This window comes from Conger conger, chromosome 6 (genome assembly GCF_963514075.1).
Source record: "Conger conger chromosome 6, fConCon1.1, whole genome shotgun sequence".
Classification (NCBI taxonomy): domain Eukaryota; kingdom Metazoa; phylum Chordata; class Actinopteri; order Anguilliformes; family Congridae; genus Conger; species Conger conger.
In genome coordinates, this window is record NC_083765.1 from 21,310,755 (window position 1) to 21,336,887 (window position 26,133).

General features: G+C 40.9%; 1 protein-coding gene across 1 annotated transcript in view; it reads right to left on the reverse strand.

The window, feature by feature from the left end:
• The window catches only part of enpep (glutamyl aminopeptidase), a 24,756-nt gene extending 5,605 nt beyond the window's left edge, over positions 1-19,151 (reverse strand). The window contains exons 1-15 of the mRNA XM_061246124.1: positions 17,860-19,151; positions 13,219-13,360; positions 12,701-12,832; positions 11,596-11,716; positions 10,230-10,384; positions 6,512-6,625; positions 5,668-5,802; positions 4,810-4,875; positions 4,212-4,277; positions 3,503-3,663; positions 2,724-2,806; positions 2,464-2,600; positions 2,231-2,286; positions 775-925; positions 24-97 (exon numbers count right to left, since the gene is read on the reverse strand). Of these exons, the coding sequence (XP_061102108.1) occupies positions 24-97; positions 775-925; positions 2,231-2,286; positions 2,464-2,600; positions 2,724-2,806; positions 3,503-3,663; positions 4,212-4,277; positions 4,810-4,875; positions 5,668-5,802; positions 6,512-6,625; positions 10,230-10,384; positions 11,596-11,716; positions 12,701-12,832; positions 13,219-13,360; positions 17,860-18,494 (2,228 nt within the window). The 5' untranslated portion in view covers positions 18,495-19,151. The remainder of the gene's footprint in view (positions 1-23; positions 98-774; positions 926-2,230; positions 2,287-2,463; positions 2,601-2,723; positions 2,807-3,502; positions 3,664-4,211; positions 4,278-4,809; positions 4,876-5,667; positions 5,803-6,511; positions 6,626-10,229; positions 10,385-11,595; positions 11,717-12,700; positions 12,833-13,218; positions 13,361-17,859) is intronic.
• Between the last annotated feature and the right edge of the window lie 6,982 nt (positions 19,152-26,133).

Sequence of the window (26,133 nt, forward strand, 5' to 3'; positions counted from 1 at the left end):
AAGTGAAAAATAGCAATAGTAACCTTCTTATTTGGCCTCCGGTGTCTTGCCATCCCAGACTGTTAGAGATGGTCTGCACTTGCTCACGGAAATATGTCTACAACAAAAAGAGTATCACAGTCATGACAGAACAGGAGACTGTGGTGTCTGTCAGACAGTTTGACTCAACTTTCAGTTCTGTAGGTGTGAAGAAGTCTGACGTATACCTGATTGCAAAACAAAAGTCCTGTCCATTTTGCTTTAGGTGTAATGTCCCTATCTGACCACTAGAGGGGGAGCCTTCACCAGAGGCTCAGTCTTCACAATTCTGAAAATCTCTAGTTCACATTTTACACTTACAACAAGTGTAAAAAAAAGGGTACAGCACTGAGTCAATTAGAGGGTTTCAATTAGAGCGCAAAACATAGCCTGCTAGCCAAACAGGTTAGTGACATTAGGTCAGATGGCAAGAGCTGGATTGTCTAACACTCAAAGGGTTGTCGGTTCAGTCCACTGCCCTGGTTGTGTCTCTGAGCAAGGCACCTAACTCCAAATTACTCCCAACAAGCTGGTTGGTGCCTTCCATGGCAGTCTTTCACCACTGGCATGTGAGTGTGCGTGTAAGCTATGACCAGCCTACAATACCAGCTCCCAGCTGTTTCAAAACTTAGCAGGGTATATACAGTAAATGCAGTCCAGTTGCCATTTACTTTTGGTGCCAGGGTGTTGCACCAATAGTAAACTGGTGTTTTCTGGTTGTGTGAAAGGACAGAGCTATCACAGAATAATCATTACCTGGAATTTGGGGTAGAGGTCCTTGTCGTCCATCAGCATACTCCGTACGTAGGAGATGGAGGTGGACAGCCGGCTCCACACAATGTACTCCTCCTCCTTACTCAGGTATCGGGTCAAGTTGAAAGCATTTCCGTAGTCAACGATGTTCGCCCTGATCCCACAAGCCACAGACAGGGAAACAAAATTCAAAATGGTGGCCATGACTGCATTTTATTGTATTGTGCGGCTGCGTCCGATACTACTCGTACTACATGTCAGGCTAATACGCAGTAGTATGAGTAGTATGGATAGTATGGTTAGTATGTGTTTTTTTGGGGCCATCTATGGAATGCTGTATCACAGACAGTGGCCAGTGACCCGGAAGTAGTTTTAAGCAAAGAGTTTTAAAACAGGTGTTGAGTTGAGGTGCATGATGCAATACATACGAGACCTGGGTCAAATGCACAATTGTTTTGCTTTCAAATAATTTTACTGGGTTTGTCTGGCAAACACCAGGCAAGATCAATCGAGCACAGAAGAGTATTTGAATCCAAAACAATGATGTATTTGATCCAGGTCTGATATATAGACATTATGCACACACAAAGCTATAACCCTGCACTACAGTCAGACTGCAGGCTCTCCTGCAGTGGAAGGGAACCCAAGGGCATTCACCTCACTCATATGAGAAACAGCCCTACATCTGTCTTACAACATACCCAGCCCAGCAAGTGTAAGCACAAGTCAATAAAGCACTAAATCAAAGTCAATGTTCAGCAACATAAAACCATAATTCAGATCATAAAGTCATATAGCTAACACCCATATAAAACCATAAAGCATGCTGTAGCATTTCTAAATGAACTGCATAAGATAATAAATAAGATCATTCTTTATTTTGGGATTGGGCAGGGAATACATTTTTTATTAGAAAAATTGTACTTTTTCCTATGACCAAATTAGTTTGGTTGATTCCATTGAGTCAATAATAATGCACACAACTTTACACATGTCAAAAAATAAATAATAATGGTATTATTTACAGTATATGTATGTATTTTTTTTTTTTTTTGCATGAGTAACTGCAGGAGATAATAGTGCTAGAGAGTGGGAATTGTGTAATCTTACAAAACTCTGTGTTGGGGTCAGTGCACCTGCAGGTGTGTATTATTTCAATATTTTAACATACCCTCAGTGAGCACTTTATTAGCTCTGACATACATTTGTTCTGTCTCGAATTTATGGAAGCTCAGAAAAAGATAGATAGCTTGCAGATAGAGCCTAAAATATGCATACTTGTAACCAAAATTACTTGAATCAGTATGGAAAACACATAAAATCATCAAAGTCCAGGATGATAATGAAAGCTAAAAAAACATGAAAACTATGCGTGTGGGCCTTCGAGGGTGTCTTGTGCTTATTAAATTGTGGACACAGCTTCATGGTCAGCTGGTGGGCATGGCTTGCTGTGGCTTACCGGCCCAAGGCGAACAAGTCATCGATGTAGCCACATCGATCTCCAGCACTGTATTCCTGTAAAATACAGTAAAACACTGTCACATGATAAATGTGCCAGAATCCTGCTGGTACTGCTGATGACAACAATGAGGACTTTATTTCAAAGTGAATCTTAAAAAATAGTTTTAAAGGTGGGCCATTCTACTTCCACTACTACTACTACTACTATTAATAATAATAATACGAAAATACCGTATGGTTTGTGTTCAGATGTTGGCTGATTGTATTCCACATGGTGTCATGGTGATTGACTCGGTAGAAGCCCATGTTGTCTCTGTTCACCTTCAGAAGCCCGTCCGTGGTACCGTCATAGCCAACCACCGTTAGCACTGCACAGGATGTAAACCAGCCAGTCACATATCCCACAATGCAATGCAGTGTGTAATCGCTGCACATTTGAGACTGGGTCTGTGAGTTTTAGAGGTTGTTTATTATACGACCAGTAGCTGTACCTGACTGGCTCTTGTTGAATATGATAGTGTCATTGTTCTGGCTGCCCAGAGAATGCCACTGTACAGGGATGGTCCACTTGTACCTGAAAATGAGGAACATGGGCACAAGTGAAATTTAAATGTGAAAAGTACAATATTTCCTCTGAAGCCCTGGTTGAATTTGACAGCTTTTAGATTTATGCACAATTTATTTAGCAGTGCTGGGAAACATGTTGCAGAGGAACTGTGTCCCATAATTTTGCCACTGGATTTTGAGAAATAGGCATTTGTTGTTTTTTGTTAAATTTCAAGGATTTGTAAGGAATTTTTAATTATGTGAGCACCATGAATAATTCCTTTCATATTTCATAGGTTCTGATACGATAGTCTTGATGGTACACTTGTATTTAGCAAAAAAGTAAATGCTACAGAGCTACATTTTTGCATTTTGTAATTAAAGTCACATACTGTATTAAGTAAAAGACTACTTTTCAGATAATCACTCAATCCTGTCTGGGATTACTTGGAGAGCCAAAAGCAAGCAAGACAGCTAAAGTCTGTCAGAATAACTCTGGCATGTTCTCCAACCAGCTGATTTTCTTACTTACCTGGAGTTTTAAAGGGTAGCCACAAAAAAAATTGATTTAATTCACTGCTCTTTAGAGTAACTCTTCAGATATTTAAAACACTTCATTTCATAAAGCACTGCCTGCAGTTTCCCTCCCTTGTCCCTAAAGCACCGATTGTCAAACTTGGAATGACGTGATTGGCAGTACTGTTGCCAGGGCGACCATGCTTACTCGAATGGAGAGGGGGGTTCAGCAGGGTTGGCATTGGGGTCCAGCAGGAACCTCTTCTGTGTTAATGTAGCGCTGCTGCCCTCAGTCAACAAACTCAGAACAGGATACCCCATCTGCTTGGTCCAGGTATCCATCATGTCTTCCACAGGCAGGTTGCTAACCTAAATACAACATTATTACTCTCTCACAAACCTAAATACCAAATTATCTCTCTCGCTAACCTAAATACAACATTATTACTCTCTCGCTAACCAAAATACAACATTATTACGCTCTCGCTAACCTAAATACAACATTATTAATCTCTCACTAACCTAACTAAATACAACATTATTAATCTCTTGCTAACCTAAATACAACATTATTACACTTTCCATAACCTAAATACAACATTATTACTCTCACTAATCTAAATGCAACATTATTATGCTCTCGCTAAATCTAATTACCACATTATTACTCTTTCACTTGCCTAAAGACAGCATCATTACTCCCACACCCTAAATCAGGTAGTGCATCTTACAAACACTGATAACATTAGTCACACAATGAATCCATATGTACATGATATTACTTGTATTTATACAAAACTATAGAATATTATAGCCATTCAGTTGTGGGTACATACATAATATTACTGCCAATCAGTTTCTGCCTACCATGAGGAATGAATTATTTTGAAATGGAAAAGGATTGTTATGTAACATACCTCTGCTAAAGACCTCCAAAAGTCTGCAGTTTTGGCATTCTTATACTGAAAATCTTGTAAATATTTCTTGGAAAGAGAAGAAACAAATTGAGTTTAACACTGCAATTGTTTTGGTTCCATCCATTTTTCAATGTAGGGTATCATAACAATGTGCAGAATAAACAGGGGAAAGTGAATTAAAAAAATAACTATCTAAAAGAGCAGGAATACATTTTAGCTCCATTCTTAAGTCTAAAATAAGAATGATACATCTTCCTGAAGAAATTCTCTCAAATTTACCAAGAGTCAGTTAAATTCTTTCAAGTAAAGAAACCATAGAAAAATACTATTAAAAAATAGGAAAAGTAAAAAAAAATTGGTAAAAAATAAAATTATATTTCTATTTGACTGAAGTCATACTATTTCCACTTAAATATAAAAAATAAAAAATAATTCAACAGTGTGTGTTATTTTAAAAGAAAAAAAAAATATTAACATGGAATTTCTTTGTAAAATGTTGATATTATGTGCCAATAAATCCAGCCAATAAGTCAGACAGGGAAGCATTGTGCTTTGTGTGGTTTCAATAGTTATGAGCTACTGGTGAGATTTCTCTTACCCGACATCCATCCCTGAACTTATCCCGCCCCATCCAGTCCTCCAGCATCCGCAGGATTGATGCCCCCTGCAGGAGGGAGGTCAAAATGTCACTTTTTTTTCCTCAAAGCAAACCCATTGACTAAGAGCACAGTGCTAACATCAAACTGCCATTCTGCCCATTGCTGGGGCCTAACAAAATTATTTCAGCAGTTTTTTGTTTCACTGGGATTTTCAGAAGCATTTTATCAACTCGGAGATAGAATATAGCTGAAATCACAGCTCCACACAGCTCCACACAGTCAAGGTACTTCACTGGGACCTGGAAGGTGGTTCAAGCCCTGGGGTAGAGACGATAACATCAGTGCAAATATTGGGCCCTTAACCCCACATTGCTCCAGGGGGGAATGTCCCCTGCTTAGTCTAATGAACTGTAATTAACTTTGGATAGAATCGTCAGCAAATTATTATAATTTATTTATCTTTCCCTTTTTCTTTTTCTTTTTCCATTTTAACCATTTTTGAAAAGAATTGGGACAATAAAATAGGAGTAGTAACATCATCACTTTTCTCTTTTCACCAGGGAGAAACAATTATCACAGAGTATACTTTGATTTGAGGAAACAGAATACAATCCACAGTGATTGGTGGATTCCATCTGAAATACAGTATTCAGTGGGAAAGGGCTCCTGGTATCGCCAGGAAGTCCAACAATCACCATCTGGGGTGTTGTTTCTAATCCACTCTATGATTGGTGGAGACTAGCCTTTCCTGGCGATATTATCCTGTCCCTGTAGAGCAGTGGTCTCAGACTCATTGCCATGGAGGGTCGTGTGTATGCAGGTTGAGAGCCCTGCTGTAGGGGAAGAGGAAGTGTTACCTTGCTGTAGGAGATGGCATCGAACACTGAGGTGATCTCTGCGGGTGTGGACACGTCCACGATGATGGGGTGGGAGGAGAGAAGCGCATCATCCACCATGACGGGCAGCACGTCATCGATGATCATGATATCACGCTGGGGAGGGACACATCTCATAGCGTTTAGCGAAAGGTGACATCATGTCTGTCATTTAGTTTGAGAGGGGCTGATGTAACTACAGTTACAAAGAGAGGGAATATTTATTCCCATAGGAGTCTGTAATATTTGAGAATGTGTGGGGGAATCATCATTGCAGAAAAACATACAAAAATTCAATGATGTGGTGTATGTGGAAAACACTTTTACAAGTCTATTGACAAGTCTGGCTTCTTCCTTTTCAGTAACAGTGAGTAATTTGGTTATGTGTGTGTCCTGTGCATGTGTATGTGTGTGCGTGTCATGCACTGTTTGTGCATATGTATATGTGTGTCATGTGTCGTTTGTGTGTCTGTGTGTGTGTGTGTGTGCATGCATGTGTGTGTTTGTTTGTGTGTGTATGTTGTTTGTGTGCGTTGTGTTGTGTGTGTTCGTGTGTGTGTCATTTGTGTGTGTGTGCATGTTGTTTGTTTGTGTGTTTGTGTGTATGCGGTTTGTGTGTGTTTGTTGTTTGTGTGTTTGTGTGTGTTAGCATGTTTGTTTGTGTGTGTATGTTGTTTGTGTGTGTGTATGTCATGCGTGTGTGTGTTTGTGTGTATGTCATTTGTGAGTGTGTATATGTATGTTGTTTATGTGGCTGTGTGTTGGGATGTTCAGTGAGAGGTTGTTTTTCAGGGTTTGCTATATTGACAGCAGAAAGAGGCCTCACCATGTTCCAGGTGGGTTCTGCCTCCTCAACACCCACATACTCAAAGAAGCTGGCAAAGCCTTCGTTCAGCCACAGGTCATCCCACCAGTCCATGGTGACGATATTCCCAAACCACTGCCGAGGCACAACAAGTCGGAATGCCATGGGTTAGCTCACGTCACACACTACGGACCTCAGTGACTCACACAGAACTGTAATCCACTACCAGGAAAGGTTTGGGTTGAGTTGGGCTCTTGTCTTAAATTGCGCTCTGCATGTCGGACCTAGCTGACACACTGTGGTGACTCTAAACTTAAATTACACACCAGAAGACATTACTCAGCTGTCTCCTTATGAAGGCTTGTCACTAGGCATGCTGTCTGCTTTGCACAAGTGACACAGTTCAAGTAAACAAGGTAAGGTGGTTATCCAACACATAATAAACAGTTCACTTCATAAACAGTTCCTGTCCTGTGTAAAATTACTTTTCATTCCATGCTGTGTGCCTCCTGTCCTACAGGTGTCACTGGATCAGAATACCACTTCTCTTGTAGACTCCTCCCCCTTTTACTTCTATATCTTTCTGTGAGACTTCCAGTTCTGGGAGTATTTTCATTATCGTGCTACAGATGTGGTTTGCTACCGTATACGTAAACAGAGACCAAACAGCATTCATTCAAGTGTGTTGTTTGTTATATAGACAATGCAGAGAAAGGGAACAAATTAAAGTTCCATGACCTGTTCATAATGTTGTCTGTTCACTGTGTAAAAGATATGTATTTTGTCATTTTAGTTAACTGGTTATCCTAACATCCTGATTTTTTAACGTATATCCTCAGTAAATATTGTGGTGCAGCAGGCACAGTCATGGATGCATTACTGTGTTACTGGAGTACGGAAAGGTGCGGTGGTAAAGAGCCATCTCATCAGAATCTATCATTACCTTACAGGAAAACTTCTCCATCAAGGCTGCTATGGGGACAAGTGGATGGAGAGATTATAGGAATTATAGGAAAATAATGCAATGCATTTGTTTGTGAAATAGATTTTTTCCCTGGCCTGTTCTGACATGAGGGGAAAGGCCTGAGTAATTGAGCACAGTGGCTCTTTCTGAGAATCGGGTTTATAAACCTTTCACAAAACCCTGAGGTGAGATGCATTACAGCGGCCGTGTGCCTTTGCTTATGTGACATACGGCACAGAACTAAACTGTGGACCGTGAGCGTGGACATATCATGGAGCCAGTGTCAAAACCAGATTAAGAGCTGTTATTCACACTGCTATCACACTGGTCCCTGATAATAGGGCAGTTCCTTTAACCTGTTACATTTCACAAAATCTGATCCACAACCCCTGTTATTAATAATAATAATAATAATAATAATAATAATAATAATAATAATAATAATATAAACCTAATAATAATATGAACCATTTATCATTTACCATTCTTACAATTATTGTTGCCGAAATTGCATGCAGTAGAACAAATTAACACATTCAAAAGAAAGCTTAAAAAACAAACAGCTCAAAGTTGTAGCCCAAATGCAAAAATATTATGAAAAATATAATGACCAAAACATACATTCTAGAATCTAGAATCTGCCTAAGCCTAAACCAATGAGTTTTCATTGGAGGCTTTTAATTATTCTATTTTGATCTATATACAGGCCTATCTGATCTACTGTGAGAGAAAGAAAAAAATGAAATAAAATAAACCAAATATAACCATTTCCGAAGCAGTCTCAGAATGTGGAAATATGCCATATCATGATTATATAGCCTATCGAATTATTATCTGCTAAAGTCAGTGAAACTGGGACTGTTACTCGATACAGAAAATACGTTAAAACTCTTTTCACCTTTGTTTCTAAAGCTGAAATAAGGTCACAACCCTTAAAATAAACATTCCTTTTTGGATTTGCTGACTGAAGTTAGAAACTCGTTAAGGTAACACAGAACGACCGCCGCTTTTTAATAATTTCACGGCTGTGTTGACGCTTTATGGTTCGAACTGTTTAAACCTGTCAACGGAGAAACTTTAACAACAACTGTACGTTCACACTCCACATGCTCTGTTTAAAAAACCGTGTGTGGAGGAACCACAGATCATCTTTTACGAACACGAACAGTTCCTTTGACATTCTTACTTTACGACGTGGTTCTAGGACACCGATGTAACAATTACGGTATCGGCCGTCACGCTTCTGCATTAGCGGAATTCCGTGAGGCCGCCACATATGTCTTCTTTTATTTTATTTTTAAACATCTGCTGAACAGAACCACTTGTGCTAGCGTCACCCCAGCCTAAAATGCGCCATTATTCCCATAAACCTCCACATCACCGCTGTGTGACTCCCTCTTCTGATTCTCCACATCTGTCTGTCGGCACACAGGAGCTTTAAATAAACATTAAAAGTATAAATCCCTCCCCACTTTCTATCCTTCTATTCTTCTCTCTGAATCTCCATCATCCATCCCCTCACCATCTCTCTCTACCCCCTCCCTTCTTCATTTATTTTAGAATTAGTTGCTACATCATGGACTCATGAAATGAACCGACAACTAAACGTGCATCCAAAATCTCACAACAGTCTCTAGAGTTTACTCAGAATGGTGAGAACAAACAAGAAACATCCAGTGAGTGGCAGTTCTGCGGACAGAAATTCCTTGTTCATGAGAGAGGTCAATGGAGAATGGCCAGACTGGTTTGAGCAGATAGAAAGGCTACAGTAATTCAGATAACCACTCTGTACAAGTGTGGTGAGCAGAAAAGCGGGTTCCACTTCTGCCAGCCAAGAACAGAAAGCTGAGGCCGCAGTGGGAACAGGCTCGAAGCCTGGTCAGATGAATTTCAATGATATTCAATGATATGAGGCATACAGATGATATGATCAGAATTTGACGCAGCATGAATTCATGGACCCAACCTGCCTTGTGTCAACAGTCCAGGCAGCTCGCTGTGGTGTAATGGTGTGGGGAACATTCTCTATAGGCAATAATGTGAAAATAATGCAACGTTTTGAGCCCAATGGCTCTTTGCCTTTCAACCACAACCCTGAAAAGAACCGTTACTTGAGGTGCTGATGAATTCACGTTTATACATGAGCAAATGCAGTACGCACCCTGTTTCGTTCTACTTACATCATGGACCCCATACTGTCACCCTATACCCATTAACAAACCAAACACCTACCCGGGTCCAGCAACCTCAGGCAGTCCATGAATGCAAATCAACACACAGTGCCTTTGTCTTTGCTCTATCTCTCTGCAGCCCTATTGCAGAAAACATCTTTCTTGTTGTTGTTCACATTCAGGGGAGGGAAATTATTGGCGTGTCCTCTAAATCACCTGTACGAGGTGCTGTTGCTGAGGTAAAACAGAATATTGAACACTTACCACTCTCGTCTGCCAGCTCTGGCATTTACTATGACTACTGTTTAGGACTGCCCCACGCGCAATTATTTAGCTATTTATTTGATTGATTGATTTTGATGCTTTTCACTTGTTGAGGAAGTTAATTTGCACTTTTCATCCAAAGTGACGAATTCACTTTGGATTAGCAGCATCTGACAAATGACTAAACTGTAAATTTAAAATGTAAATTTAAAAGATTCCCACGGTGGGCTTTCGAGCCAAGTCAACACTCCATGTGATACAATTCTCTCTCAAAACCCTCCTCCTATGCTGTTTCAACCCAGCAACGTATGAGTGCAGTGCATTGTGGGACGGAATTTACCTGATGCACCAGCTCGTGTGAGATGACGCTGGCGACTCGTTGCTTATTGTAGGATGATGACTCATCCTTGTCATACAAGAGGTTGTTTTCCCTGTAGGTGATTAAACCCCAGTTTTCCATGGCTCCGGTCCCAAAATCTGGGATAGCGATCTTATCTGAAAAAAGAGTGAACACCGTGTAAGCGTAAGATCCACAAACTGGTCGCCTGCCACCAGCCGGACAGAAACTCTTGTTTCAGAGAGCTACATTCATCATTTTAAGCGGAAACATTTTGGAGGTGGGGGGCTTGTTGAAAATGAGGAATAGTCTTTCAAAGGAAAGCCACACTCAACCCTGCTGTAAAATTCAGCTATGGCCAGCTTGGCCAGCCTGAAAATGGGTCATAAGCTAGTCTAGCTGGGTATGAGCTGGTCAAACAGCATGGCCAAGCTGTTCATAAGCTGGTCTAGCTGGGTATGAGCTGGTCAAACAGCATGGCCAAGCTGTTCATAAGCTGGTCTAGCTGGGTATGAGCTGGTCAAACAGCATGGCCAAACTGGTCATAAAGCTTGTTCTAGCTGAGCATGAGCTGGTGAACCAGCTAGTGCTGGTGGATTGTCTGAACTGGTAGGTTGTCAACCAGCGACCATTTGTTTCAAAATCAAGCTTGAGCTGGCTGGTCAAACCAAGTCAAGATGAGAGCTGGTCTGTACTGGTCAACCAGCTACCAAACCTAGCATGAGCAGTTTTTTTCAGCAGGGAAGTGCAATCCAATGGAGACATATGGCGATAGACATAATGGAGACAGAGTGATATATCTCATGCCAGAGGTGGAGCCAGACAACTGAAGGATCTGTGAACAGAGAGAGTGTGTAACTAACGCATCTAAAAATGAAACAGCAATCATGAAGTGCTTCTCCCGCTCCACCTCAGCTGATGTGTGATGAGTGTCACAAAATGGCTGTCGTGCATCACCCAGGGGGGTGCTACACATTGGTGGTGGTTGAGGCAAGTTTCCCCGTCATCATTGTATAGTGATTGAGTGTGAGAAAAGAGCTATAAAAATGCAATGATCTATGATCTACTGGACAGGAGTGAAAAGCTTGGGAAAAAAATACCTTGTTGCAGTTATGATTTCAACATGCAGCGTAAATTCAATTGAGTTTGAATTCAATTTATGTGAAACTTAAGTAGCAGTAGGGGAGATGGCGTAGGATGATTCAAGCACAACACGTGAATATTTGTCACACTCATTCAACACACAGATTTACTGAGTAGATGTGGAGAGTTTGAGAGTTTATGTGGATTTGTGCATTAAAAAGACAACCCCTGTGTTTTGTCTGCATAGTATCATGGGGTTAACTGAAGAGAGGAAAGAGATGATTACCTAGCTTGGGAAGGGAGTAATTCATGTTGAAATAGGTTTCAAAGTGGTCAAAGATAATCTTGGTGACGTTGGCTGCATATTCCGCCGTGGCAATCTGTAAGGGTTGTGCGTAGATCCGCAACTGGGAAAAAAGGGAGACGTGCAAATTACAACCACGAGGGCCCAATTTTTAAATCACAACAAGCTTCATAACAGATCAAACTCATGAGTAAATTCACTAATCATACCTGACTACTTGGAGTGAGTCTCTGGCATTAAGTTGTCCAAAGAAAACTCATGCACTCAACTTTTTTATTTTCCGCTTTATTATCTCATTTTGTTCTTTTTTTACTTCTGGATCAGAGTCTGAGGGAAATAAACTGTGTTTATATTTATGTCAGAAATGAAGCCCAGAGTCGCTGTGACTTAACGCAGAATCCATGGCAGTCTTTTGTGAAAAGCTCCTACAATGAGTGTACTGCTCAGCAGATCATAATTGTTTTTTTTTTTTAAAGGTCTTTTTTATTATTATTATTATACGTGTTTTATAAAAGGTGGTTTATAAGGGCCAGAGAGTTTGAGAAGAAACATATTGTGCAAGAATATTATTCTTCACATCATGGCTATGTTCATTTGTTTCATTCATTTGTTTGAATTTGCCAGGTGGATTCTGAGTCCCCGGGGAGGGAACAGGGGAAATTGGCTCAGGAGGTAAGTACAGTCATCTGGCTGTCGGAGGGTTGCCGGTTTGATCCTGCCCTGGGTGTGTCGAAGTGTCCCTGCGCTAGACACCTAACCCCCAATTGCTCCTGACGAGCTGGTTGGTGCCATGCATCACTGTTAGTGTGTGAATGGGTGAATGAGAAGCATGAACTGTACAGTGCTTTGGATAAAAGCTCAATATAAATATAAAACCATTTTAACAGAATCCAGGTACAACGTGCTAAATGTGCTAAATTGGGATAGCACTCTCCTTTCTGCTTTATAATACTAACAAATACGTCCATCTTCTCTGAAACAGGCCATATTTGTTCTCCGCTGATTAAAAAAACAGCAAACCATACATATCGTTTCTTATATGTTCCAGATTTTTAAAATAATAAGAATAAAATAAATAACTGCTTACAGGAACACCTTTTGATGAGAACCTTTCCACATATTTAAACTGGTGCACAGCGAAACACACCAGATAGGTGCTCATTGGAACCGACAGCCTGAAAGAAGTTTTGTTCTTACTGCCAGCCAGTTGTTCTGTTATCTGTGGGGAAAGAAAAAGAGTGAAGCTTAGTGAAAACCTTACCCAAACATTGCCCTTGTGTTGTGTACAGTGGCCCAAGGGAGACTGAGAGCAGCAGGCAAATCAGAGGAGTTAGGCTTCATCCGTTAGCAACGTTCACTCCTCTCAGTTTATCTTTACTCCCAGTCCTACTAATGAAACTGACACAAAAAATGCTCAGCAACTGTCAGTTTGGGTGGCAACAACCCAACACAAAAAATTGTCACAATGTTGTTATAACACATACCAGTAACATTGCAAGAACATTTTGTATTTTTTGTGAAGTTCTACCTTCTAGCCAGTTCTAGCTAGTCTGCCTAAACAAAACAATTGGGACAATTGAGCAAATTTTTATTATTATACTGTACCTCTACTGGCATATTGGACAGTGCACCATATGCAGTGTCATGGGTAATTGAGATTTTGTAGGTGGCTTTTTTGTTCGGTTCGTCGAAACAGGGAAAGGATTTCCGGGCGTCGGTGGGTTCATGGTCGGTGGCAGCAATTTTCCTGAAAATGACAGGGGAATGAAGAACACAGATGAATACTATCATGTTCCTTGTCGGGTATTCCTTGTAAAGTAATGGGTGGGGAACTGGTCTTGTAAGCTAAAGGTTGCAAGTTTGATTCCCAGATTGTTATGATCCTGGATTCTGCCTGTTAGTTTATTTTGTATTCTTGTAAATGTATTATTTTGTCTGGTTTTCCGTTTACATTAATTCGTCATTGCACTCGTCTTCCCCTGTGATGTCTGTGTCTCTATGTAGCTCTGCGCCCGAGTCACTTCCCTGTCTGTGTGATTCACTATTCAGGTGTTTTCAGAATTTTCTGGTTTCCCATGATTCCTTCTCTGTCTCACTTTTCTTACTTCCTGCTTTCTCTCCATTCATGTTTGCAGATAGCACTAATATACTAATCCAGACTAACATAGAATTTGTACAGTACTAATTATTTTAACACACTGATATGTCCGTCTAACTAACAAACTAACATATTTATAGTTTAATCACATAAGTAACATACTAACATTCTCTATTTCTGCACTGCTCCGGAGCTCCACCTCCCTGTTCTATCTCTGATTGCCTGCCTTAATTCTGCAAATTGTTCACACCTGGTCTATAGCTATCACTACATTCCTTAAGTCTATGCAATTGTCTACTCCCTAATCCTAATCTGAATGCAGTCCCACTTTTTCGTTCCTCCCTCCTCATTGTATGATTGCCCTTTCATGTGTCTTACCTGACGTTTATTTGTTAGACCGCCCTCACTCCCATGCCCCGCCTAGTTTGTCTCATTCCCCTGTGTATTTATACCTGTCCTTTTCAGTTCCACTTTGCTAGTTTGTCTCTTCCTGTTTCTGAGTTTCTACCGTTGGTACCCCTTCCTTTCCCCTGGTTCTAGCCCCCTCTTCCCCGTACCTCTGCCCTTGTGTTATTCTGTCTGGTTCTGTCTTTTTAGATTTTTATGGTTTTTTAGATCTGCCTGGCTTTGGACTTTGTGTTTTTGGATCTTGTTTTGTACTTTCGTTAGTTGGTCTGTCTCCTTGGTTACTGATCTCTGCCTGTGTTAAGATTACACTCTGCCTGCCCCGCATGTACCCGTTTGCCTGGGTTTTGACCATCGGCTGTTTACGTTACATTACGGATTATGTTTTGGATTTCCCCCGTTTACTTCATTAAACCTGCCATTTTTCTCATACCCCTGAGTCTGCACTTGGTTCCTCTGTCCCCCAAACTGACACAGGTAGGACACTGTCGGTGTTCACTTCACCTAACTTTCTTCAGTACATCTCCAAGGACCTGCTCCACAAAGCAGGATTACTGAGTTAACTGGATAGCTGCACTGAGTAAAACCCACGCAGCAGGATTAGTGAGTTAGCTGGATTATTGCACTGAGTAAAATCCACAAAGCAGGATTACTGAGTTAGCTGGATAAACGCACTGAGTAAAACCCACAAAGCAGGATTACTGAGTTAGCTGGATAAACGCACTGAGTAAGGGAAGGCCATTTTCCATTTCAGTCAGAATTTCTACTCTTTAGTGCAATTATCCTGCTCCATGGTTTCAAACAGTATTTGTTTTTGATTAAAATACTTTTCTGCATTTGACTAAACTTGCCTAGGGCCTGTTCCACAATGCAGGATTACTGAGTGGGCAAAATAACTGTCCAAAAACCCTGGACCATGTCCAAATCTGGAACGTGAACTGAATTAAAAAGAGTTGTTCTGGTTTTTACTCTGTGTAGTTATCCAGCTAACTCGGTAATCCTGCTTTGTGGAACAGGCATTGTCCCTGGTGTCCTAGAACAAATGAAATGATACAAAATGTGTAAACCCATCTGCTCCTTCTTACAGGCTCAAATGAACCAGGCAAGATCAACAGAGCACAGAAAAGTATTTGAATCCAAAACAAATACTATTTGAACCATTTAAAAATGTCACCCTGGATAAGCTTGTCTGTTAAATTACATTCCAACCAATCACTACACTTGCTGATTTCCATAAATAATGCACCTTCACCCAGAGAGGAGGGAACTAATTAGTGAAATCAGCAGGTGTAGTGATTGGAGAAATGTATGGAACTATCATGAGCATTATGTTCCACTTTTCATATTCTGAACATGACTTTGGGAACAAAATCAGCATTGAGAGTGACATAAATGGGTGCTGAGATTATGGATTTATCCAGCCTATTCCAAGAAATCATTCTCTATATAAAGCCAGAGAAATATAAATATTTTGTCATGTGCAGCTGGCTCTGAGCCAAAGCTAACTACGCAACACTGCAGTCTGAATCATGCTGTACTTAAAATTTTTATTTGTTCCTTATGCATATTATACACAGGCTGATCACGTGCAAGAGTGTTGGAGGAGATATGATACAATGCCCCTCCCCCATGCCAAACTTCTTTTCCCCGAAGTTACGGGCAGCGCTCTGTTTAATCTGAGCCAAAGTTGAGCACACTGTGGGAAGAAATCCTGGAAAACAAGGGAAAGTTTCTGGGTGTAAAATACAGTGACCAGTTTTTTCTGTGTGCGTAGGTAAGTGAGGCTGGTGTTTGGTTTCTGAATAAAGACGTTAAAGAGAAGAGAAGGGCGTCATCCTTCACTGTGGTTCTGCGTACGATCACAGATATTCCTGGAAAAGTCTGCCTTTAAAGTAAGTCCTCCTGACTCTATGCTGGCAGGAAATGGAGTAAAGAGGAGTTCACTTCCCCAATGCTTTCATATTGGACATTAACGTTGCTTCCTAAAACAGAAGAAGTGAAAAGGTCTTTTGAGGCTTTCTGAGGGAGCTCCAGAGCTTTTTAGCAGATTGCGATGCCTCCCACCCCTGAAACAGGCCACACACCCTTGTTTTAGAGCTCCTGCAAGTCAATGCAGTGTTATTTCAAAGCAACAAGAATGATCTGTAGCAAGTATTTGACATAGTTCTGGCACTGTGGAAGTATATAAATAGTTGAGTGTGTGTGTTTGAGCGCATGTGTAAGAAGGTGTCTATAGGTGTCTATGACATAAGAGAGTGTGTGTACGAATGCAAGTGTTTCAGTGCATTATGACTACAGACATGCTGAGAGATTACATGTGTGTGGTGTGTGTGCATGTGAATGTGTGTGTGTATGTGTGCATGTGTGTGTCCTTGTGTGTGCACGTGTGTGTGTTGTATGTGTGTTTTTGTGTGTGGGTGTGTGTGTGCAGGTGGGGATGTGTGCATGTGCGTGTCTGAGTGTGTATGCATGTGTGTCTGTGAACTTGTGCCTGTGTATGTCTGTGTGGTGTGTCTGCATGTGTGTGTCTGTGTGTGGATACGTAGTGTGTGTGTGTGTGTGTGTGTGTGTGCGCTGTCCATCGGTTGGACAGCACATGTTGCATTGTGGAAAGTGTCCTGCTGTGGCGGGAATGTTTGTGGAGCAGTATGGAGCTGCTCTGGACAGCTGGCCCATGAGCCATGTCCCACATGAACCAGCAGACTGATTGGCCCAACTCCGCAGCTTAAAGGATGAATGAGCAACGTTTATTGGTCGAGCTCCAGGCTTTAATGTGCACCCTGCCAAACTGTTCCAATCCCAATTACTACTTCCTCTCTGTCTGTTATTCCAAGCACATTCAAGGTCGCCTGCATCTTGGGAGAAAAATAAACATGTGCCTCTGACAGCAAGTGTCTGGTTAGAGCTTAAGTTCCAGTTTAAGTTCCCTGTTCAATACCATAATTATTTGGAAACTGTACACAGCGAGAGTGTTTTGACAGACGTACCTTCCCTCACTTTTAACCCTGCGGACATTTCTGTGCCTTCTGACTGCAGTTTCATCGTATCTGACTTCCACATACTGTCGTGGAAACCTCCGGGTTTTTGAGCTGTTTCAACTTTTCTGTGTATGTTTGGTTTTTAGTATCATCACATAAGAGCTTCTGCCAAATGACTATAATGTTGTAAATATAACTTTGTTGTTGGATTCCTCATGCTCTGATCGAGCTACAGTTGCCTCTTGGGCATAAAATAAGTTGAATTGAGTTGCGTTTCGTGTTCATCAAAAGGAATGATCCTGTATATACACTTTAAGCCTTTCGAGCATATTTCAGCAGGTTATAAAACAGAGAAGATATTACATCCTCCCTGCTATTGGGTTAAATGTGCAAGTAGAGTGGAGGCAGAAACTCTCAAGACCAGGCTGATACGGTGCTAGACACAATCTAGTTTTTGGTAAACTAAGCATGAGGTACACTGACAGGAAAGATAAGCATTGAACGTCTGATTGGCCTGCTTTGTTACTTTATGTCACAGTTTGTAATGTTATCTTGTTACAGTATGTTATTTTGCGTTGTGTTGTGTTATGTTACCTTAAGTGTTAATTTTTTGATGTTATGCTATGTTACAGAATATTATGTTGTGCTAAGTTACGCTATGTTAAGTTATCTCATGTTATTTTTTGTCTTATTTTATAATTGCAGTATGTTATGTGAATTACGGGGGCGGACGCGGCGCACGATCGAGCGTAGGGAGGCACTTACTTCAGCACTCCGTTCTCCATGTAGGTGGTCCTGTAGAAGCCCACCAGGGAGCCGTTGAGCCAGCCCTGGAAGTCCAGCGTGAGGATGTAGGCCTCGTCAGGCCCGTTGGCCGTCAGCTCTTCGGCCGCCTGCACCACCACGTACTGCTGCGGCCGGTACTCGAAGCAGCTCTTCAGAGACACATCCACCAGAGTCTGGCCCTTCCTCCGCTGGAGCCTGGGCAGGGAGCGGACGAACGTCTCCCGTATGTGCAGCCACAGGTGCTGGGTGGGCTTGGAGACCTCCAGGTGTATGGAGACGGTGCCAGTGTAGGTGTCTGAGTCCAGGTCAGGCTCCAGGTGCAGGTTGTAGTGGGTCGGGCGGATGTAGGTGGGCAGGCGAAACTGGGTCCACTCACCGTTGGTGTCCTGGGAGGGCAGGCAGGGGCCGCGGTCGGTGGGTTCAGTCGGGTTGGGGGTCGGGGGGAGAGGGGTGGGTTTGGAGGGGTCCTCACAGGAGGAGGAGGGTTGGCTGAGCCCCACCCCGAGCCCCACGGCGACGGCTGTGACCACCACCGCAGCGCAGATCAGGATTGCGTGCTTCCTCCGAATACAGTACCTCTTCTCCGGCTTATCGAATTCCATGCTCTCCCCCATGACCGCCCTCCGAGAATGTGGGAGGGATTCCAAAAAACGCACTCACCGACCCCTCCTACGCTTCACAACCAGTGGAGCAGAGATGGAGGGAGGAAAGGAGAAGAGAGAAAGAGTGAGAGAGAGAAGAGAAAAAGCAGCCAAGGACTTCTGGTGATCCCCAAAAAGCAACAAAAACAGAAGAGTCACTGGGGTTCTTTTTCTCCGTCTGCAGACACCGCTTTTCTGGAGGAGAGACGCTGAGAGGTAGGGAGGTTATTCAGAGAGAGAATGAGAGAGACAGAGAGAGAGAGACAGAGGGTAAGAGTGTGTGTCTGAGAGAGAGACGCTGAGAGGTGGGGAGGTTATTCAGAGAGAGAGAGTGAGAGAGAGATAGAGAGAGAGAGCGACTGAGAGAGAGATGCAGAGAGAGAGTGTGGATTGAATTGGAAAGTGTGTAAGAGAGGTGTGCAGAGAGCTCTTGCTGCAGATCCGGTGTGAGCTGAAGTCGGGTTGCAGGCAGACAGTGGACAGACCCAGCCTACCGGCTCTATTCATACGACCCTGCTGGTTAAACATAAATCAGGGGCCCATTAATCAGTGCTCACGTGCCAGAGCCTTGTCAGCCTCCAGGAAACAGTGCTCACGGAGAGAGAGAGCAGGGGAGTCGCCTGCAAAGTCTCCCAGGGCGCCCCGTAATGAAATGATAACAGTTTATATTTAACGGCAGAGGTCTTATTGGACCTTTACCCCTGCCACTGACGCATGTGAGGGAGATAAAGGGACAGGATCTTTTTATTACTTTAATCCTTTAAAGTCTGAGATCACAAATTTGTGATTAGAATGTTCCTGGCTGAACATTCAATTGCTGAGGTAACAGTAAGCCCTGGTATTCTAAAGCACTGGAGTTCTAGAACATTAAAACATTCCAAAAAATTGCTCCTTAAAGGATAATGATCCAGTTTTGTCCAGAGTAAAATATAAAATGTTTTTAAAAGAGTTTATATGAGTCCAATATGGACCACATGTGCACTGCAATTTAATTTTCTTTTTAATGTTATTTCATTCATATTTGTGCTTCAAGAATTTATATTCTTTCTCTGAAATCCAAATGAAATGTCTCTGAACACCATGAACAAAAGATATTTCCAATACATGACCATACAGTATATACATTTCAAAGGAATCTACTGTATATGATATTTCATTTCATTAGATTTAATTCATTTCCAAGACTTTTGTGGACCTGGGCAAAGTGTACATTTTTTTATTAGAATATGTTTATATATGACTATTATTAAGGAGAGGCAAACTTAAAAATAAAAAAGGGAAGTTGGTCTTAATGAAAACAATCTTATTACAAATACTCATTCCATATTCAGCATGCCAAAAAAAGGATCCAGTTCCAGTGTGCATTTTCCACCGCTGGCTAAGAGTGACAAATTTGAGCTCAGAGAGACAAGGCTTCACTTGGCCGATCAATCACGTTTTTATTCAGGCAAACTGTTTCCAGACTTTCCCCACATATTTTTGCTAGCCACTACACCACAGTGACTCCTCATAGTGCTAGCCACTACACCACAGTGACTCCTCATAGTGCTAGCCTCTACACCACAGTGACTCCTCGTAGTGCTAACCACTACACCACAGTGACTCCTCATAGTGCTAGCCACTACACCACAGTGACTCCTCATAGTGCTAGCCACTACACCACAGTGACTCCTCATAGTGCTAGCCTCTACACCACAGTGACTCCTCGTAGTGCTAACCACTACACCACAGTGACTCCTCATAGTGCTAGCCACTACACCACAGTGACTCCTCATAGTGCTAGCCTCTATACCACAGTGACTCCTCGTAGTGCTAGCCTCTACACCACAGTGACTCCTCGTAGTGCTAGCCACTACACCACAGTGACTCCTCATAGTGCTAGCCACTACACCACAGTGACTCCTCGTAGTGCTAACCACTACACCACAGTGACTCCTCGTAGTGCTAGCCACTACACCACAGTGACTCCTCGTAGTGCTAGCAATTACACCACAGTGACTCCTCATAGTGCTAACCACTACACCACAGTGACTCCTCATAGTGCTAGCCACTACACCACAGTGACTCCTTGTAGTGCTAGCCTCTACACCACAGTGACTCCTCATAGTGCTAACCACTACACCGCAGTGACTCCGCATAGTACTAGCCTCTACACCACAGTGACTCCTCGTAGTGCTAGCCTCTACCCCACAGTGACTCCTCATAGTGCTAGCCTCTACCCCACAGTGACTCCTCATAGTGCTAACCACTACACCACAGTGACTCCTCATACTGCTAGCCTGGGCTGCAGACACAGACACAGAAGTTACAGACACAGTGACTTGGCTATTTCCCGCCCCCCTAGTTTAAATCTGTCCTTGAATCTTCACACTTTAGATGATAATCTGTAACAGGTAACATGATGATTAGCCATATCAGTCTTTCCCTGCTCTTATCAGTAGAGCATAACAGCTCAGAGTACTGTCAAACACCCCCCATAAAAGTACAAGAAAAGAACAGAGAGAGTTTATTAGATTGAAAACCTCGTAAAAATATTTTTATTGGACACAGAGCAATGGCAAATCTGATAGAACAACACATGCATGCATTATTGGAAGCTATTTTGATTGATGGTTTTATTTGAACTATACTTAATATTTAATATATAACGTGAGGGCTGGTAGCAGTAATCACCCTTCTCAGGCTGTATGATACCATGAGTAACACAACTGGAGCCGGTACATTAGAAATACTCCCTGTGCTTCTGACTAGACTAGATATGTTATGGCAACTGGACCATCTAAAGGTTTTTGCATTATTTATTTATGTATGTATTTATGTGTCTGTTTGTTTGTTTTTGTAAAAAGTCACCTGATGAGATGACGCTGAAATTACTGGGCGGGGGGGTGGATGTTGCCATGGGCAGTGACGTGTGTTGCCGGGGGTGAAGCTGGGGGGTACAGCCTGGTTGCTATGGATGGATTAAAAGGTGTCACATTGAACAGATGTGTCTGCTGCCATTGGTGCAGGTGTTGACAGACAAATGCATCAAATGCATTAATTAAGCATGAAATTAACTTTTCATTAGTCAATGTATTTGTTAACTACTAATGTATAAATTACACAAATATTTATACATTAGCAAATCATAAAATTAACTTATAATTAGTTAACCATGAACAAATATCGTTTTTTTTTCCCATTCCAATATAAATTGCCATTAGCTACAGCAGTTGTTAACATGGAATAATCATGTGCAAATACATAAACACATCTATACAGTTTGACTCCTCGGTAGTTAGTTAGTTAGTTAGTTAGTTAGTTAGTTAGTTACTTAGTTAGTTTGTTCGTTAGTTAACAATGGAATTACAATGCCAATCCATGTAACCTTGTTGTAAATTGTTTCCTGGTGTTCTTTGCCTAATTAGAGAAGACCAGACCTCTGTCCTTGGTTGTATTGGAATGATTGGCAGAGCCCAGCCATGTTCCAGCTCTGTTTGTAGAGCTCCTGCTTGTGGAACTCTGTACTGCAAAGCTCATGGAAAAATCTGGACTTTCCACTGGCTGAGGCTCATTTAATTGTGTCCTTTATTACTGCTGGTTCCTCACCACGCCACTGAGATAAGGTCACATGGTCACACAGCATTTTTTTTCTTTTTTTAACTTTCTAGCTTCTTGTCATAAAATTTAGAATAAATATGCACTGCATTCACAATTTTCAGGCTATTTCCACCAGTAAAATGAAGAGGAATGCAAGTTTTGTTTATTTAGCTCAGATTATTAAGGCTGTCCCCTATTGTGTCTCTACAATGATCCTCATTATGTCAACATAATATGTCATGAGAAACCACATTTATTCCGTGTCTCTTTAGATTGCAATTTCCGCAAAACCTGAACTTGCTTTTCACAATTACAGCATTCTACAGTGGAACTGAGAATTATATCAAGCAACTAAAGGCTGACAGCCCTCTAACTCTGGTAGAATTCAAAGGTGTGATTCAAAAGAGCAAGTCTCCAACAACATAGGCCGCGGAACCGGTATGGCCATACCTACTTTGGCGTGCATCAAACATAAACATAAACATTCGAATATATACGCAAATATATTACGTTCTTAATGTATTGAACTTTTGCGCGCTTCCCGGGCTAATTTCCACTAGCTGTAAGCCTACCTCCCTGTGAACCTTAATTGTTGTCTCTGTGACTTGTGTATCGGTATTTTAGTTGGCTAGGTAAGCAGTGTTTGGATAGTTAACTTTGGTGACTTTTGCTCTGTTTGTTTGTTTGTTAATAAAAAAAATAAAATAAAATAAAATAAAATAAAAAAAAATTAAAAAAAATGGCCCTTGTCCTTATCTTTGTTGTACAGGTAGCAGTTGAAATTGTACTTACCTCTAGGGTCTTTCAGCGAACTTATCCCTGGTTATGGGTATGCACTTTGTTGTACGTCGCTCTGGATAAGAGCGTCTGCCAAATGCCAATAATGTAATGTAATGTAATGTAACGTAGCCTATCACAAGCAACAAACTCTGTTTCCTAATGATTGATTGGTTATTTGTGTCACGTGAGCTTAGCGTCACACAACTTGAATTTAACAGAACAAATAAAGCGCTCTATGTAAGTAGAGTAACTGCTAGTGTGTTCGCTAAACTTTAAGCAAAATTGAATGATGAAGCGTCGAAAAATAACTGATTTCTTCGGTTCAAAGTTAACCAAGGTGGCTGAGACAACCACCGTCACTCCAGCCCACAACGAGCCCTGCTCTGAGGAACCAGAAGTAGAATTTCTAACTGTCGCTGCTCCAGCTAGCCCCTCTGCCGCTACCTCCAACGCTATGAGCCTCACCCCAGCCGACAATGAGCCCTCTGAGCTTGAAGAAGCAGTATAATTGCTAATAGGCCACACAACTGTCAGTGCTCCCCCTCTGCCGCTACCTCTAACGTTACGAGCCTCGCAGAAGTCCACTGTTCCAGTGAGTGCTGCAGGATCTCTCAAAGTCCAGTCAACCAGACGACCCCGCTGTTCTCGCAGGTACAAAAAGGGTACAGGGAGAAGGGACCTCTCAAAGAAACCGGTCTGTTCAACCCCAGTGGTTCAAGGACCACAAATGGCGTTGTGTCAAACCAGGGAAAAACTTTTCTGCACACAATGTCGCTTTTGGACAATGAAAGGACTCGGTTCGGGTTTAAGCAAAACCAACGAGAATGCATTTTCAGTGCTTGGATTTCAAAATTGGAAAAATGCTGCATATTCTTTTCGAAAACATGAAAGTAGTAAATACCACAGAGAGGCCATGGCTTACTACCAGTTACACGTTTCCCAGCAACCTAGCATTGCAGCCCAATTAGACACGCAACTGAAAGCTAAACAAAAACTCAGACGAGAGATGCTAGTCAAAGAGATAACATCTATTATGTATCTCATGGGTCAGGGCATCGCTTTAGATGGTCATGATCCCCAGAATAGCAACCTTTACAAGCTATTGCAATTGCGAGCCCAGGACTGTCCAGAAATTGACCAATGGCTCGCTGAAAAAAATTACATGAGCCATGACATAATAAATTAGCTGATTCATTTAATTTCACGTTGCGTGTTAGGCCAGGTAATTTCGCCTTTTCGTGATGACAGCTATGTCGTTCACGTGGATTTTATTGGATTATTTGATTTACCCAAAGCGTAAATGATTTGTCAAATGATTATTATTATTACTATAATTATACTGATTAAGTAATGCATATTATACTATTTTATTGTGACTCAAGTATGGGTAAAATACTTGATAAAGTATACTTGGTAAAATATAGGATCAATAAAAATGTGAAATATAAATGGCTATATAAATATAAATGGCTAACAATATTTTGAATCCAGTCTTAGAATTAAAACAGATTTCTTCATTTATGTTTCCTAGCCATTTCCCCCCCATATGAATGACATTGGGCACCTTTTAGCCATAAGTATCTCCTGAGGTGATGGGGAGACCTCTGCTGGAAAACCGGGGTATTGCATCTCATCAGAGCGACTGCAACTTGGAAATATTGAGAAAGCAGAAATATTGGGAGCGTCTCAAACTTGTTTGTGAATCGGATTGAAATGTATTTTTAATAAATAGACTTATTACATTACATGTAATTTGCCTGACACTTTTATCCAAAGTGACTTACCGTTGATTTAGACTAAGCACTTATAAATCACTTTCGATAAAAGCATCTGCCAAATTACTGTAAATGTCATGTCATTTATTGAGGAAACCCAAGTGGACATGGGGAGAACATGCCACTAAAGCACAATAAAGTATTGTGATTGGACAAACAATTTATGAGTTTGACCTTTGACCTGTGAAACTTAAACATAAACGGGGTTATACCCAAACAATTACCTTTTCCCTAAACTTAACTCTAACCCCACGCCCAGTAGTAACCCTAACCAAAATAAAAATAATGTTTATACATTTCTAAAATTATGAAAAATTTAAACTTAAATATGAAAAAGGTTTTAAAGCAAAAACATTCAAAAATAAAATATTAGACACAAATTTTACACATAATGATAAATTAATTGATTGCAAAGACTTTATAGATAATCATGATGAAAACCCGATTTTCAAGAAAATATGGAAAATCAAAGAAACTATAGTCTCATTTCCAGAAAGTGAAAAACGTATGATTTCACTCATCATTTCAATGGATGAAGAATGAGATGCACTCAGAGAGCATACTGCCAAGAGTTTTTAGCTATTTATAATGAAAAACTCTAAAAAAAAAAATACATATCACTTAATGTAAATGACCAAAGATGTAAGAAAATGTTATATTTTATGAATGATTTTTATGATCTGAAATAAATGAAGTGCTTAGACATTAATGATGAATAGTCCATTTTCCAGAAAAACACTGAAAGACAAGTCTTAAATACAAAAAGTGAAAAAATGCCAAAATTCTGTGTTACAACTTCTATGGATGAAACTGCATTTTACAAAAATGAAGAAATAAATTAAAATATTTTTACGTAGGCATTTGGAAAGAAAAGCCAATTTTCCTGAAAATCAACAAAATAAATAAGACTATAGTCCATAAAGTAAAAACGTATGATTTTATATTTTCTACGGTTGCACAAGATAGATTTAATAAATGCTTTGATGAAATAGATTGAATAAATCTGAACAAATAAATCGATTTCAAGAGTTTGTAGACATTTATTATGAAAAAAAACTATTTTCCAAAATATATAGATGTGATTGATCATTTCTATGGAAGAAACCGGAGATGCATTTCGTAAACAGTCCAGCTGTCTAGCCATTCTCATCGCTTCATCAGTTTAAGAAATTGTGAGCAAATCCATGATCTCCTCAGGAATATGTGATCCTTCTTCCTTTTAATAATGTACAAGGTGGCGAGTTCAGCTGGCACAGATCACACCTGGAGGCTGACACCTCAGGTACCGCGGGAGCAAATATACTGTTAGAGCCAAACTGACCAGCAGGGGTCACTGCTGAGCAATGAGACATGAATTTCCCCACTTTCTGAATCCCTTCATCCCTGGTTTGTAAAAAAATAAAATATTATTTATTATTTATTTATAAATATTATTGCTTTTTATATGCTTCAAATGAATTATTTCTTAATTCATCATT